Consider the following 14,098-nt stretch of genomic DNA (forward strand, 5'->3'; position numbering starts at 1 on the left):
GTCACGGAGTGGACCTGGTTGTTGTAGGCCCATACTAGATCGGGAAGGAATTGGGGCCATTGGTCTTTCTTATCATCGGCCAAGGTGCCGATCAGCTGGAGTAGAGTCCGGTTGAAGCGTTCACATGCACCGTTCCCTTGTGGGTGGTAAGGAGTGGTCCTCGACTCGAGCTGAGTATGCCGGAAGAACATATAGCGCAATGTTCCCGCATATGTGGTCGGCCCATAGGTGTTCTCCAGCACCCGCACCAAGTCATCCAACGTACGCTGGCCCCTAACCGTCTCCAGCCTGACTGTCGTCCACGCTTCCCCCTCTAATGTTAGCATGGCCATTTCTGCTAAGGTCTTAGGATCAGTGTTATACATTTCCCCTCACTATCTTAAGCTGTTCAGTCCATTCAGTTACAGGATAGTTCCGTCCGTCAAACTTTCTCACCTGATTGACAATAGACGGCGGGGGAGCTGTCCGGTTATAACTTACTACCGGGGGATGATTTTGTTGGTCACACATCCTGCCGACTACGCCACATGAAGCGACCGATGGTAGGGCCTGGTGTGTGTGTTTATACTCTATTCCAACAAAATCCCCATACTCAGATTTTACCGGTAGTAACATTTCTTTACTAGGAAACATATTTATAATACAATCAACCGAACTATCTGCGCACATGTGTATGGTGGAGTCCCCGGATCTTCACTCCTTCTGGGTACGCAGCAAGAAGAAAGGAAGAAAACAACAAAGAAATGGCGGCAACTTTCCCTACAATCACGTACCAGTCTATCCCGGAAGAAGATGCCGCTCCCACGTCGCAGGCATGGAGTCTCACGATGAGGGGTCCCGGTGCAGCGCTGAAGGGATGCAGCTCCTCGGTCTTTTCCTTTGATCTTCTCCCGCTGGTAACGGATTCTAGTCAGTCTTTTAGTCCCGGGGCACGCCGAGCAGAAGAAGGGAGATCACAGCCCCTGCACTTGCACTCAGGGTGCGATGCTCTGCAGTCCGGTTAGATCCTTGGTGAAAATAAAGTCCTGCAGACCGGGGATGGCAGGAACCACTTCCACAGGGTGATTCCTCCAAGACTCCGGTGGCAAAAGAGCCCTCTGTTCAGGGAGACCACACGCAGCTCTCCTCTGGCTGCGCTCCGGAGCTGAACGACCTTCCCGCACTTTTTCTTCCTGTTTTACACACACAAACTGCAGTAGGGGATTTCCCACCTCTGTGTTTGTGGTTGTACAGTCTGACACTGCCCCCTTGTGGGCAAGTGCTGAAGCAGTATTCAAATCCATTTCTACATTAATGATGCAGTCTGAATTGTTGATCCCATTACATATTTATCAAGGGGATATGCTGGGACTTGTAGTTCCTTGCTTGCAGACCTTGCTGGAATCTGTTCTGTAGAAATCTTAGTAACCTCTTTCCCATAATATAAGGCCATGCTGGGGATTTCCGCAGATATTTTTGGGCAGATGATGGTTGGTGGTAGCACAGCAGTGACCTCTGGCTCACTCTGATTGGCAGGAGCACCGCGGGGGCAGTGCCAGATCAGCGGGGGTGATGAGCGGAGTATTGGTGTTTGTTAATTTGTGATATTGGCCCCTTTTTACACTTTTCCCCGGCGCTCGGAAGCCTCGGTCCATCACTGTGGCAGACTGCGGACACCTGTCCATCACGTGCTTCTATTGTGCACTAGACTCCCCCTGCAGAGGCCGCTCCACAGTCAGTACAGGATCTCCCATTATCACCATGACGACCACGTCACACTCAGAACTTCTGAGAAAAAGGAAGAACAGCCGGCTATGTACCGACCAATTAGAGCGCAGGGCGCCTGTTCTGGGCGTGGTTATCAGCTGCCTGGGCGGCGACGCCTGGAGCCTTGACACCTGTTACCTTCATTATCCCCGGAGCCGATGGACCGAGCACAGAGCTGACCCCGGAGCTCAGGCGACCGCAGGTACATCCACCTGTTCATGTGACGCCTGCAGTAAGCTCGTCTGTAACGGACACGGGACGGGCCGCCCTCACAGCTGGAGAAGACGCTTCCGTGCAGTGCAAGTCAGCGCCCTGTCCATGGCCCGGGAGGCGCCCGAGGTGCCCGATGACTCCCTGTTCCTGTCCTTCCAGGCACAATGCGAGTCCAGCGAGGGCTGGAGCAACTACTACAACAAGCCGGGCATCGGGGTGTGGATGAAGCCCCCGAGCGGGAAGGGCTGCCTGGTGCACACGGTGAAGGTGAGCGGCGGGCTGTGTGTGTGGGGGTCTCTGTGTGTGGCGGGCTGTGTGTGTGTGTGTGTGTGTGTGTGTGTGTGTGGGGGGGGGTCTCTGTGTGTGGCGGGCTGTGTGTGTGTGGGGGGGGGGTCTCTGTGTGTGGCGGGCTGTGTGTGTGTGGGGGGGGGGGGTCTCTGTGTGTGGCGGGCTGTGTGTGTGGGGGGGGGGGGTCTCTGTGTGTGGCGGGCTGTGTGTGTGTGTGGGGGGGGGGGTCTCTGTGTGTGGCGGGCTGTGTGTGTGTGGGGGGGGGGGTCTCTGTGTGTGGCGGGCTGTGTGTGTGTGGGGGGGGGGGGTCTCTGTGTGTGGCGGGCTGTGTGTGTGTGGGGGGGGGTCTCTGTGTGTGGCGGGCTGTGTGTGTGTGGGGGGGGGTCTCTGTGTGTGGCGGGCTGTGTGTGTGTGGGGGGGGGTCTCTGTGTGTGGCGGGCTGTGTGTGTGTGTGGGGGGGGGTCTCTGTGTGTGGCGGGCTGTGTGTGTGTGTGTGTGGGGGGGGGTCTCTGTGTGTGGCGGGCTGTGTGTGTGTGTGGGGGGGTCTCTGTGTGTGGCGGGGTCTCTGTGTGTGGCGGGCTGTGTGTGTGTGTGGGGGGGTCTCTGTGTGTGGCGGGGTCTCTGTGTGTGGCGGGCTGTGTGTGTGTGGGGGGGGGGTCTCTGTGTGTGGCGGGCTGTGTGTGTGTGGGGGGGGGGTCTCTGTGTGTGGCGGGCTGTGTGTGTGTGGCGGGCTGTGTGTGTGTGTGGGGGGGTCTCTGTGTGTGGCGGGGTCTCTGTGTGTGGCGGGCTGTGTGTGTGTGTGGGGGGGGTCTCTGTGTGTGGCGGGCTGTGTGTGTGTGTGGGGGGGGGTCTGTGTGGCGGGCTGTGTGTGGGGGGGGGTCTCTGTGTGTGGCGGGCTGTGTGTGTGTGGGGGGGGGGGTCTCTGTGTGTGGCGGGCTGTGTGTGTGTGTGGGGGGTCTCTGTGTGTGGCGGGCTGTGTGTGTGTGGGGGGGGGGTCTCTGTGTGTGGCGGGCTGTGTGTGTGTGGGGGGGGGTCTCTGTGTGTGGCGGGCTGTGTGTGTGTGGGGGGGGGTCTCTGTGTGTGGCGGGCTGTGTGTGTGTGGGGGGGGGTCTCTGTGTGTGGCGGGCTGTGTGTGTGTGGGGGGGGGGGGTCTCTGTGTGTGGTGGGCTGTGTGTGTGTGTGTGTGTGGTGGGGTCTCTGTGTGTGGTGGGCTGTGTGTGTGTGTGTGTGTGGTGGGGTCTCTGTGTGTGGTGGGCTGTGTGTGTGTGTGTGTGTGGTGGGGTCTCTGTGTGTGGTGGGCTGTGTGTGTGTGTGGTGGGGTCTCTGTGTGTGGTGGGCTGTGTGTGTGTGTGTGTGTGGTGGGGTCTCTGTGTGTGGTGGGCTGTGTGTGTGTGTGTGTGTGGTGGGGTCTCTGTGTGTGGTGGGCTGTGTGTGTGTGTGTGTGTGGTGGGGTCTCTGTGTGTGGTGGGCTGTGTGTGTGTGTGTGTGTGGTGGGGTCTCTGTGTGTGGTGGGCTGTGTGTGTGTGTGTGTGTGTGGTGGGGTCTCTGTGTGTGGTGGGCTGTGTGTGTGTGTGTGTGTGGTGGGGTCTCTGTGTGTGGTGGGCTGTGTGTGTGTGTGTGTGTGTGGTGGGGTCTCTGTGTGTGGTGGGCTGTGTGTGTGTGTGTGTGGTGGGGTCTCTGTGTGTGGTGGGCTGTGTGTGTGTGTGTGTGTGTGTGTGTGGTGGGGTCTCTGTGTGTGGTGGGCTGTGTGTGTGTGTGTGTGTGTGGTGGGCTGTGTGTGTGTGTGTGTGTGTGTGTGTGGTGGGGTCTCTGTGTGTGGTGGGCTGTGTGTGTGTGTGGTGGGGTCTCTGTGTGTGGTGGGCTGTGTGTGTGTGTGGTGGGGTCTCTGTGTGTGGTGGGCTGTGTGTGTGTGTGGTGGGGTCTCTGTGTGTGGTGGGCTGTGTGTGTGTGTGGTGGGGTCTCTGTGTGTGGTGGGCTGTGTGTGTGTGTGGTGGGGTCTCTGTGTGTGGTGGGCTGTGTGTGTGTGTGGTGGGGTCTCTGTGTGTGGTGGGCTGTGTGTGTGTGGTGGGGTCTCTGTGTGTGGTGGGCTGTGTGTGTGTGGTGGGGTCTCTGTGTGTGGTGGGCTGTGTGTGTGTGGTGGGCTGTGTGTGTGTGGTGGGGTCTCTGTGTGTGGTGGGGTCTCTGTGTGTGGTGGGCTGTGTGTGTGTGGTGGGCTGTGTGTGTGTGGTGGGGTCTCTGTGTGTGGTGGGGTCTCTGTGTGTGGTGGGCTGTGTGTGTGTGGTGGGGTCTCTGTGTGTGGTGGGCTGTGTGTGTGTGTGGTGGGCTGTGTGTGTGTGTGGTGGGGTCTCTGTGTGTGGTGGGCTGTGTGTGTGTGTGTGTGTGTGTGTGTGGTGGGGTCTCTGTGTGTGGTGGGCTGTGTGTGTGTGTGTGGAGGGGTCTCTGTGTGTGGTGGGCTGTGTGTGTGTGTGGAGGGGTCTCTGTGTGTGGTGGGCTGTGTGTGTGTGTGGTGGGGTCTCTGTGTGTGGTGGGCTGTGTGTGTGTGTGTGTGTGTGGTGGGGTCTCTGTGTGTGGTGGGCTGTGTGTGGTGGGGTCTCTGTGTGTGGTGGGCTGTGTGTGGTGGGGTCTCTGTGTGTGGTGGGCTGTGTGTGGTGGGGTCTCTGTGTGTGGTGGGCTGTGTGTGTGTGTGTGGTGGGGTCTCTGTGTGTGGTGGGCTGTGTGTGTGTGTGTGGTGGGGTCTCTGTGTGTGGTGGGCTGTGTGTGTGTGTGTGTGGTGGGGTCTCTGTGTGTGGTGGGCTGTGTGTGTGTGTGTGTGGTGGGGGTCTCTGTGTGTGGTGGGCTGTGTGTGTGTGTGTGTGGTGGGGTCTCTGTGTGTGGTGGGCTGTGTGTGTGGTGGGGTGTGTGTGTGTGGTGGGGTCTCTGTGTGTGGTGGGCTGTGTGTGTGGTGGGGTCTCTGTGTGTGGTGGGCTGTGTGTGTGGTGGGGTCTCTGTGTGTGGTGGGCTGTGTGTGGTGGGGTCTCTGTGTGTGGTGGGCTGTGTGTGTGTGTGTGTGGTGGGCTGTGTGGTGGGGTCTGTGTGTGGTGGGCTGTGTGTGTGTGTGTGTGGTGGGGTCTGTGTGTGGTGGGCTGTGTGGTGGGGTCTGTGTGTGGTGGGCTGTGTGTGTGTGTGTGGTGGGGTCTGTGTGTGGTGGGCTGTGTGTGTGTGTGTGTGTGTGGTGGGGTCTCTGTGTGGTGGGCTGTGTGTGTGTGTGTGTGTGTGGTGGGGTCTCTGTGTGTGGTGGGGTCTCTGTGTGTGGTGGGGTCTCTGTGTGTGTGTGTGTGTGTGGTGGGGTCTCTGTGTGTGTGTGTGTGTGTGTGTGTGTGGTGGGGTCTCTGTGTGTGTGTGTGTGTGGTGGGGTCTCTGTGTGTGTGTGTGTGTGTGTGTGTGGTGGGGTCTCTGTGTGTGGTGGGCTGTGTGTGTGTGTGGTGGGGTCTCTGTGTGTGGTGGGCTGTGTGTGTGTGTGTGTGGTGGGGTCTCTGTGTGTGGTGGGCTGTGTGTGTGTGTGTGTGTGGTGGGGTCTGTGTGTGGTGGGCTGTGTGTGTGGTGGGGTCTCTGTGTGTGGTGGGCTGTGTGTGTGTGTGTGTGTGTGTGGTGGGGTCTCTGTGTGTGGTGGGCTGTGTGTGTGTGTGTGTGTGTGTGTGGTGGGGTCTCTGTGTGTGGTGGGCTGTGTGTGTGTGTGTGGTGGGGTCTCTGTGTGTGGTGGGCTGTGTGTGTGTGTGTGGTGGGGTCTCTGTGTGTGGTGGGCTGTGTGTGTGTGTGTGTGTGTGTGTGTGGTGGGCTGTGTGTGTGTGTGTGTGTGTGTGGTGGGGTCTCTGTGTGTGGTGGGCTGTGTGTGTGTGTGTGTGTGGTGGGCTGTGTGTGTGTGTGTGTGTGTGTGTGTGTGTGGTGGGGTCTCTGTGTGTGGTGGGGTCTCTGTGTGTGGTGGGGTCTCTGTGTGTGGTGGGGTCTCTGTGTGTGGTGGGGTCTCTGTGTGTGGTGGGGTCTCTGTGTGTGGTGGGCTGTGTGTGTGTGGGGGGGTCTCTGTGTGTGAAGGGGGCTCTGTGTGTGAAGGGGGGGGCTCTGCCCTGGGCGCCAGCCTTGGTGTGTGTTGGGGACAGGGCTGCCTGGTGCACACGGTGAAGGTGAGCGGCGGGCTGTGTGTGTGGGGGTCTCTGTGTGTGTTGGGGGGGGTCTGTGTGTGTGTGTGTGTGTGTGTGGGGGGGGGGGGGTCTGTGTGTGTGTGTGTGTGGGGTCTGTGTGTGTGGGGTCTGTGTGTGTGTGGGGGGGGGGTCTGTGTGTGTGTGGGGGGGGGGGTCTGTGTGTGTGTGTGGGGGGGGGGGGTCTGTGTGTGTGTGTGGGGGGGGGGGTCTGTGTGTGTGTGGGGGGGGGTCTGTGTGTGTGGGGGGGGGGGGGTCTGTGTGTGTGTGGGGGGGGGGGTCTGTGTGTGTGTGGGGGGGGGGTCTGTGTGTGTGTGTGTGTGTGTGTGTGGGGGGGGGTCTGTGTGTGTGTGGGGGGGGGGTCTGTGTGTGTGGGGGGGGGGTCTGTGTGTGTGGGGGGGGGTCTGTGTGTGTGTGTGTGTGGGGGGTCTGTGTGTGTGGGGGGGGTCTGTGTGTGTGTGTGTGTGTGGGGGGTCTGTGTGTGTGTGTGTGGGTGGGTCTGTGTGTGTGTGGGGGGGTCTGTGTGTGTGTGGGGGGGGGGTCTGTGTGTGTGTGTGTGTGTGGGGGGTCTGTGTGTGTGTGTGTGGGGGGGTCTGTGTGTGTGTGGGGGGGGGTCTGTGTGTGTGTGTGTGGGGGGGGGGGTCTGTGTGTGTGTGGGGGGGGGGTCTGTGTGTGTGTGGGGGGGGGGGTCTGTGTGTGTGTGTGTGTGTGTGGGGGGGTCTGTGTGTGTGTGTGTGGGGGGGTCTGTGTGTGTGTGTGGGGGGGGGGTCTGTGTGTGTGTGTGGGGGGGGGGTCTGTGTGTGTGTGTGGGGGGGGGGTGTGTGTGTGGGGGGGTCTGTGTGTGTGTGGGGGGGGGGGTCTGTGTGTGTGTGGGGGGGGTCTGTGTGTGTGTGGGGGGGGTCTTTGTGTGTGTGGGGGGGGTCTGTGTGTGTGTGTGTGTGTGGGGGGTCTGTGTGTGTGTGTGTGGGGGGGTCTGTGTGTGTGTGTGGGGGGGTCTGTGTGTGTGTGTGGGGGGGTCTGTGTGTGTGTGTGGGGGGGGGTCTGTGTGTGTGTGTGGGGGGGGGGGTCTGTGTGTGTGTGTGGGGGGGGGGGGGTCTGTGTGTGTGTGTGTGGGGGTCTGTGTGTGTGTGTGTGTGTGTGTGTGTGTGTGGGGGGGGGTCTGTGTGTGTGTGTGTGTGGGGGGGGTCTGTGTGTGTGTGTGTGGGGGGGGGTCTGTGTGTGTGTGTGTGTGGGGGGGGGTCTGTGTGTGTGTGTGGGGGGGGGTCTGTGTGTGTGTGTGGTGGGGTCTCTGTGTGTGGTGGGCTGTGTGTGTGTGTGTGTGTGGTGGGGTCTCTGTGTGTGGTGGGCTGTGTGTGTGTGTGTGTGTGTGGTGGGGTCTCTGTGTGTGGTGGGCTGTGTGTGGTGGGGTGTGTGTGGTGGGGTCTCTGTGTGTGGTGGGCTGTGTGTGGTGGGGTCTCTGTGTGTGGTGGGCTGTGTGTGTGTGTGTGGTGGGGTCTCTGTGTGTGGTGGGCTGTGTGTGTGTGTGTGTGGTGGGGTCTCTGTGTGTGGTGGGCTGTGTGTGTGTGTGTGGTGGGGTCTCTGTGTGTGGTGGGCTGTGTGTGTGTGTGTGTGGTGGGGTCTCTGTGTGTGGTGGGCTGTGTGTGTGTGTGTGTGGTGGGGTCTCTGTGTGTGGTGGGCTGTGTGTGTGTGTGTGTGGTGGGGTCTCTGTGTGTGGTGGGCTGTGTGTGTGTGTGGTGGGGTCTCTGTGTGTGGTGGGCTGTGTGTGTGTGTGGTGGGGTCTCTGTGTGTGGTGGGCTGTGTGTGTGGTGGGGTCTCTGTGTGTGGTGGGCTGTGTGTGGTGGGGTCTCTGTGTGTGGTGGGCTGTGTGTGTGTGTGTGGTGGGGTCTGTGTGTGGTGGGCTGTGTGGTGGGCTGTGTGTGTGTGTGGTGGGCTGTGTGTGTGTGTGGTGGGCTGTGTGGTGGGGTCTGTGTGTGGTGGGGTCTGTGTGTGGTGGGCTGTGTGTGTGTGTGTGTGTGTGGTGGGGTCTCTGTGTGGTGGGCTGTGTGTGTGTGTGTGTGTGTGGTGGGGTCTCTGTGTGTGGTGGGGTCTCTGTGTGTGGTGGGGTCTCTGTGTGTGTGTGTGTGTGTGTGTGTGGTGGGGTCTCTGTGTGTGTGTGTGTGTGTGTGTGGTGGGGTCTCTGTGTGTGTGTGTGTGTGTGTGTGTGGTGGGGTCTCTGTGTGTGTGTGTGTGTGTGTGTGTGTGGGGTCTCTGTGTGTGTGTGTGTGTGTGTGTGTGTGGTGGGGTCTCTGTGTGTGGTGGGCTGTGTGTGTGTGTGGTGGGGTCTCTGTGTGTGGTGGGCTGTGTGTGTGTGTGTGTGGTGGGGTCTCTGTGTGTGGTGGGCTGTGTGTGTGTGTGTGTGTGTGTGGTGGGCTGTGTGTGTGTGTGTGTGTGTGGTGGGGTCTGTGTGTGGTGGGCTGTGTGTGTGGTGGGGTCTCTGTGTGTGGTGGGCTGTGTGTGTGTGTGTGGTGGGGTCTCTGTGTGTGGTGGGCTGTGTGTGTGTGTGTGTGTGTGGTGGGGTCTCTGTGTGTGGTGGGCTGTGTGTGTGTGTGTGGTGGGGTCTCTGTGTGTGGTGGGCTGTGTGTGTGTGTGTGTGGTGGGGTCTCTGTGTGTGGTGGGCTGTGTGTGTGTGGTGGGGTCTCTGTGTGTGGTGGGCTGTGTGTGTGTGTGTGTGTGGTGGGCTGTGTGTGTGTGTGTGTGTGTGTGTGGTGGGCTGTGTGTGTGTGTGTGTGTGTGTGTGGTGGGGTCTCTGTGTGTGGTGGGGTCTCTGTGTGTGGTGGGGTCTCTGTGTGTGGTGGGGTCTCTGTGTGTGGTGGGCTGTGTGTGTGTGGGGGGGTCTCTGTGTGTGAAGGGGGCTCTGTGTGTGAAGGGGGGGGGCTCTGCCCTGGGCGCCAGCCTTGGTGTGTGTTGGGGACAGGGCTGCCTGGTGCACACGGTGAAGGTGAGCGGCGGGCTGTGTGTGTGGGGGTCTCTGTGTGTGTTGGGGGGGGGTCTGTGTGTGTGTGTGTGTGTGTGGGGGGGGGGTCTGTGTGTGTGTGTGTGTGTGTGTGTGGGGGGGGGGGTCTGTGTGTGTGTGTGTGTGTGTGTGTGTGTGTGTGTGTGGGGTCTGTGTGTGTGTGTGTGGGGTCTGTGTGTGTGTGTGGGGGGGGTCTGTGTGTGTGTGGGGGGGGGGTCTGTGTGTGTGTGGGGGGGGGGGTCTGTGTGTGTGTGGGGGGGGGGGTCTGTGTGTGTGTGTGTGTGGGGGGGGTCTGTGTGTGTGTGTGTGTGTGTGGGGGGTCTGTGTGTGTGTGTGGGGGGGGTCTGTGTGTGTGTGGGGGGGGTCTGTGTGTGTGTGGGGGGGGTCTGTGTGTGTGTGGGGGGGGGTCTGTGTGTGTGTGGGGGGGTCTGTGTGTGTGTGTGTGTGGGGGGTCTGTGTGTGTGTGGGGGGGGGTCTGTGTGTGTGGGGGGGGGTCTGTGTGTGTGGGGGGGGGTCTGTGTGTGTGTGTGTGTGGGGGGTCTGTGTGTGTGTGTGTGGGGGGTCTGTGTGTGTGTGGGGGGGGGTCTGTGTGTGTGTGTGGGGTGGGGGGTCTGTGTGTGTGTGGGGGGGGGGTCTGTGTGTGTGTGTGGGGGGGGGGGGGTCTGTGTGTGTGTGTGGGGGGGGGGGTCTGTGTGTGTGGGGGGGGGGTCTGTGTGTGTGTGTGGGGGGGGGGGTCTGTGTGTGTGTGTGGGGGGGGGTCTGTGTGTGTGTGTGTGGGGGGGGTCTGTGTGTGTGTGGGGGGGGGTCTGTGTGTGTGTGGGGGGGGGGTCTGTGTGTGTGGGGGGGGGTCTGTGTGTGTGTGTGGGGGGGGGTCTGTGTGTGTGTGTGGTGGGGGGGGGGGTCTGTGTGTGTGTGTGGGGGGGGGGGGGTCTGTGTGTGTGTGTGGGGGTCTGTGTGTGTGTGGGGGTCTGTGTGTGTGTGTGTGGGGGGGTCTGTGTGTGTGTGTGTGGGGGTCTGTGTGTGTGTGTGTGTGTGTGGGGGTCTGTGTGTGTGTGGGGGTCTGTGTGTGTGTGTGTGTGGGGGTCTGTGTGTGTGTGTGTGTGGGGGGGGTCTGTGTGTGTGTGTGTGGGGGGGGGTCTGTGTGTGTGTGTGTGGGGGGGGTCTGTGTGTGTGTGTGTGTGGGGGGGGTCTGTGTGTGTGTGTGTGTGGGGGGGGGTCTGTGTGTGTGTGTGTGTGGGGGGGGTCTGTGTGTGTGTGTGGGGGGGGGTCTGTGTGTGTGTGTGGTGGGGTCTCTGTGTGTGGTGGGCTGTGTGTGTGTGTGGTGGGGTCTCTGTGTGTGGTGGGCTGTGTGTGTGTGTGGTGGGGTCTCTGTGTGTGGTGGGCTGTGTGTGTGTGTGTGTGGTGGGGTCTCTGTGTGTGGTGGGCTGTGTGTGTGTGTGTGGGTGGGGTCTCTGTGTGTGGTGGGCTGTGTGTGTGTGTGTGGTGGGGGTCTCTGTGTGTGGTGGGCTGTGTGTGTGTGTGTGGTGGGGTCTCTGTGTGTGGTGGGCTGTGTGTGTGTGTGTGGTGGGGTCTCTGTGTGTGGTGGGCTGTGTGTGTGTGTGTGTGTGTGGTGGGTCTCTGTGTGTGGTGGGCTGTGTGTGTGTGTGTGTGTGGTGGGGTCTCTGTGTGTGGTGGGCTGTGTGTGTGTGGTGGGGTCTCTGTGTGTGGTGGGCTGTGTGTGTGTGTGTGGTGGGGTCTCTGTGTGTGGTGGGCTGTGTGTGTGTGTGTGTGGTGGGGTCTCTGTGTGTGGTGGGCTGTGTGTGTGTGTGGTGGGGTCTCTGTGTGTGGTGGGCTGTGTGTGTGTGTGGTGGGGTCTCTGTGTGTGGTGGGGTGTGTGTGTGGTGGGGTCTCTGTGTGTGGTGGGCTGTGTGTGGTGGGGTCTCTGTGTGTGGTGGGCTGTGTGTGTGTGTGGTGGGGTCTCTGTGTGTGGTGGGCTGTGTGTGTGTGTGGTGGGGTCTCTGTGTGTGGTGGGCTGTGTGTGTGTGTGGTGGGGTCTCTGTGTGTGGTGGGCTGTGTGTGTGTGTGGTGGGGTCTCTGTGTGTGGTGGGCTGTGTGTGTGTGTGGTGGGGTCTCTGTGTGTGGTGGGCTGTGTGTGTGTGTGTGGTGGGGTCTCTGTGTGTGGTGGGCTGTGTGTGTGTGTGGTGGGGTCTCTGTGTGTGGTGGGCTGTGTGTGTGTGTGGTGGGGTCTCTGTGTGTGGTGGGCTGTGTGTGTGTGTGGTGGGGTCTCTGTGTGTGGTGGGCTGTGTGTGTGTGTGGTGGGGTCTCTGTGTGTGGTGGGCTGTGTGTGTGTGTGGTGGGGTCTCTGTGTGTGGTGGGCTGTGTGTGTGTGTGTGGTGGGGTCTCTGTGTGTGGTGGGCTGTGTGTGTGTGTGGTGGGGTCTCTGTGTGTGGTGGGCTGTGTGTGTGTGTGGTGGGGTCTCTGTGTGTGGTGGGCTGTGTGTGTGTGGTGGGGTCTCTGTGTGTGGTGGGCTGTGTGTGTGTGGTGGGCTGTGTGTGTGTGGTGGGGGTCTCTGTGTGTGGTGGGCTGTGTGTGTGTGTGGTGGGGGTCTCTGTGTGTGGTGGGCTGTGTGTGTGTGTGGTGGGCTGTGTGTGTGTGTGGTGGGGGTCTCTGTGTGTGGTGGGCTGTGTGTGTGTGTGTGTGGTGGGGTCTCTGTGTGTGGTGGGCTGTGTGTGTGTGTGTGTGTGTGGTGGGGTCTCTGTGTGTGGTGGGCTGTGTGTGTGGTGGGGTCTCTGTGTGTGGTGGGCTGTGTGTGTGTGTGTGTGTGTGTGTGTGTGTGTGTGGAGGGGTCTCTGTGTGTGGTGGGCTGTGTGTGTGTGTGTGTGGAGGGGTCTCTGTGTGTGGTGGGCTGTGTGTGTGTGTGGTGGGGTCTCTGTGTGTGGTGGGCTGTGTGTGTGTGTGTGGTGTCTCTGTGTGTGGTGGGCTGTGTGTGGTGGGGTGTGTGTGTGGTGGGGTCTCTGTGTGTGGTGGGCTGTGTGTGGTGGGGTCTCTGTGTGTGGTGGGCTGTGTGTGTGTGTGTGTGTGTGGTGGGGTCTCTGTGTGTGGTGGGCTGTGTGTGTGTGTGTGGTGTCGCTGTGTGTGGTGGGGTGTGTGTGGTGGGGTCTCTGTGTGTGGTGGGCTGTGTGTGGTGGGGTCTCTGTGTGTGGTGGGCTGTGTGTGTGTGTGTGTGTGGTGGGGTCTCTGTGTGTGGTGGGCTGTGTGTGGTGGGGTCTCTGTGTGTGGTGGGCTGTGTGTGTGTGTGTGGTGGGGTCTGTGTGTGGTGGGCTGTGTGGTGGGGTCTGTGTGTGGTGGGCTGTGTGTGTGTGTGTGTGGTGGGGTCTGTGTGTGGTGGGCTGTGTGGTGGGGTCTGTGTGTGGTGGGCTGTGTGTGTGTGTGTGTGTGGTGGGGTCTGTGTGTGGTGGGCTGTGTGGTGGGGTCTGTGTGTGGTGGGCTGTGTGTGTGTGTGTGTGGTGGGGTCTGTGTGTGGTGGGCTGTGTGTGTGTGTGTGTGTGGTGGGGTCTCTGTGTGGTGGGGCTGTGTGTGTGTGTGTGTGGTGGGGTCTCTGTGTGTGGTGGGGTCTCTGTGTGTGGTGGGGTCTCTGTGTGTGTGTGTGTGTGTGTGTGGTGGGGTCTCTGTGTGTGTGTGTGTGTGTGGTGGGGTCTCTGTGTGTGTGTGTGTGGTGGGGTCTCTGTGTGTGGTGGGCTGTGTGTGTGTGTGGTGGGGTCTCTGTGTGTGGTGGGCTGTGTGTGTGTGTGTGTGTGTGTGGTGGGGTCTCTGTGTGTGGTGGGCTGTGTGTGGTGGGGTCTCTGTGTGTGGTGGGCTGTGTGTGTGTGTGTGGTGGGGTCTCTGTGTGTGGTGGGCTGTGTGTGTGTGTGTGTGGTGGGGTCTCTGTGTGTGGTGGGCTGTGTGTGTGTGTGTGTGTGTGGTGGGCTGTGTGTGTGTGTGTGTGTGTGTGTGGTGGGGTCTCTGTGTGTGGTGGGGTCTCTGTGTGTGGTGGGGTCTCTGTGTGTGGTGGGCTGTGTGTGAAGGGGGCTCTGTGTGTGAAGGGGGGGGCTCTGCCCTGGGCGCCAGCCTTGGTGTGTGTTGGGGACAGGGCTGCCTGGTGCACACGGTGAAGGTGAGCGGCGGGCTGTGTGTGTGGGGGTCTCTGTGTGTGTTGGGGGGGTCTGTGTGTGTGTGTGTGTGTGTGGGGGGGGGGGGTCTGTGTGTGTGTGTGTGTGTGTGTGTGTGTGTGGGGGGGGGGGGTCTGTGTGTGTGTGTGTGTGTGTGTGTGTGGGGGTCTGTGTGTGTGTGGGGGGGGGGTCTGTGTGTGTGTGGGGGGGTCTGTGTGTGTGTGGGGGGGGGTCTGTGTGTGTGTGGGGGGGGGGGTCTGTGTGTGTGTGGGGGGGGTCTGTGTGTGTGTGTGTGGGGGGGTCTGTGTGTGTGTGTGGGGGGGGTCTGTGTGTGTGTGGGGGGGGTCTGTGTGTGTGGGGGGGGTCTGTGTGTGTGTGTGGGGGGTCTGTGTGTGTGTGTGTGTGGGGGGGTCTGTGTGTGTGTGTGTGTGTGTGTGGGGGGTCTGTGTGTGTGTGTGGGGGGTCTGTGTGTGTGTGTGGGGGGGGGGGTCTGTGTGTGTGTGGGGGGGGGGGGTCTGTGTGTGTGTGGGGGGGGGGGTCTGTGTGTGTGTGGGGGGGGG

General features: G+C 61.0%; 1 protein-coding gene across 3 annotated transcripts in view; it reads left to right on the forward strand.

Moving 5' to 3' along the window:
* The first annotated feature begins 1,806 nt into the window (after positions 1-1,806).
* Positions 1,807-14,098, forward strand: part of LOC142250577 (START domain-containing protein 10-like) — a 42,483-nt gene continuing 30,191 nt past the window's right edge. For all 3 annotated transcript variants that reach the window (XM_075322759.1, XM_075322760.1, XM_075322761.1), the window contains exon 1: positions 1,807-2,226. In XM_075322759.1, the coding sequence (XP_075178874.1) occupies positions 2,065-2,226 (162 nt within the window). In that variant the 5' untranslated portion in view covers positions 1,807-2,064. The remainder of the gene's footprint in view (positions 2,227-14,098) is intronic.

Source organism: Anomaloglossus baeobatrachus, chromosome 9, assembly GCF_048569485.1.
Source record: "Anomaloglossus baeobatrachus isolate aAnoBae1 chromosome 9, aAnoBae1.hap1, whole genome shotgun sequence".
In the NCBI taxonomy this organism is placed as follows: Eukaryota; Metazoa; Chordata; class Amphibia; order Anura; family Aromobatidae; genus Anomaloglossus; species Anomaloglossus baeobatrachus.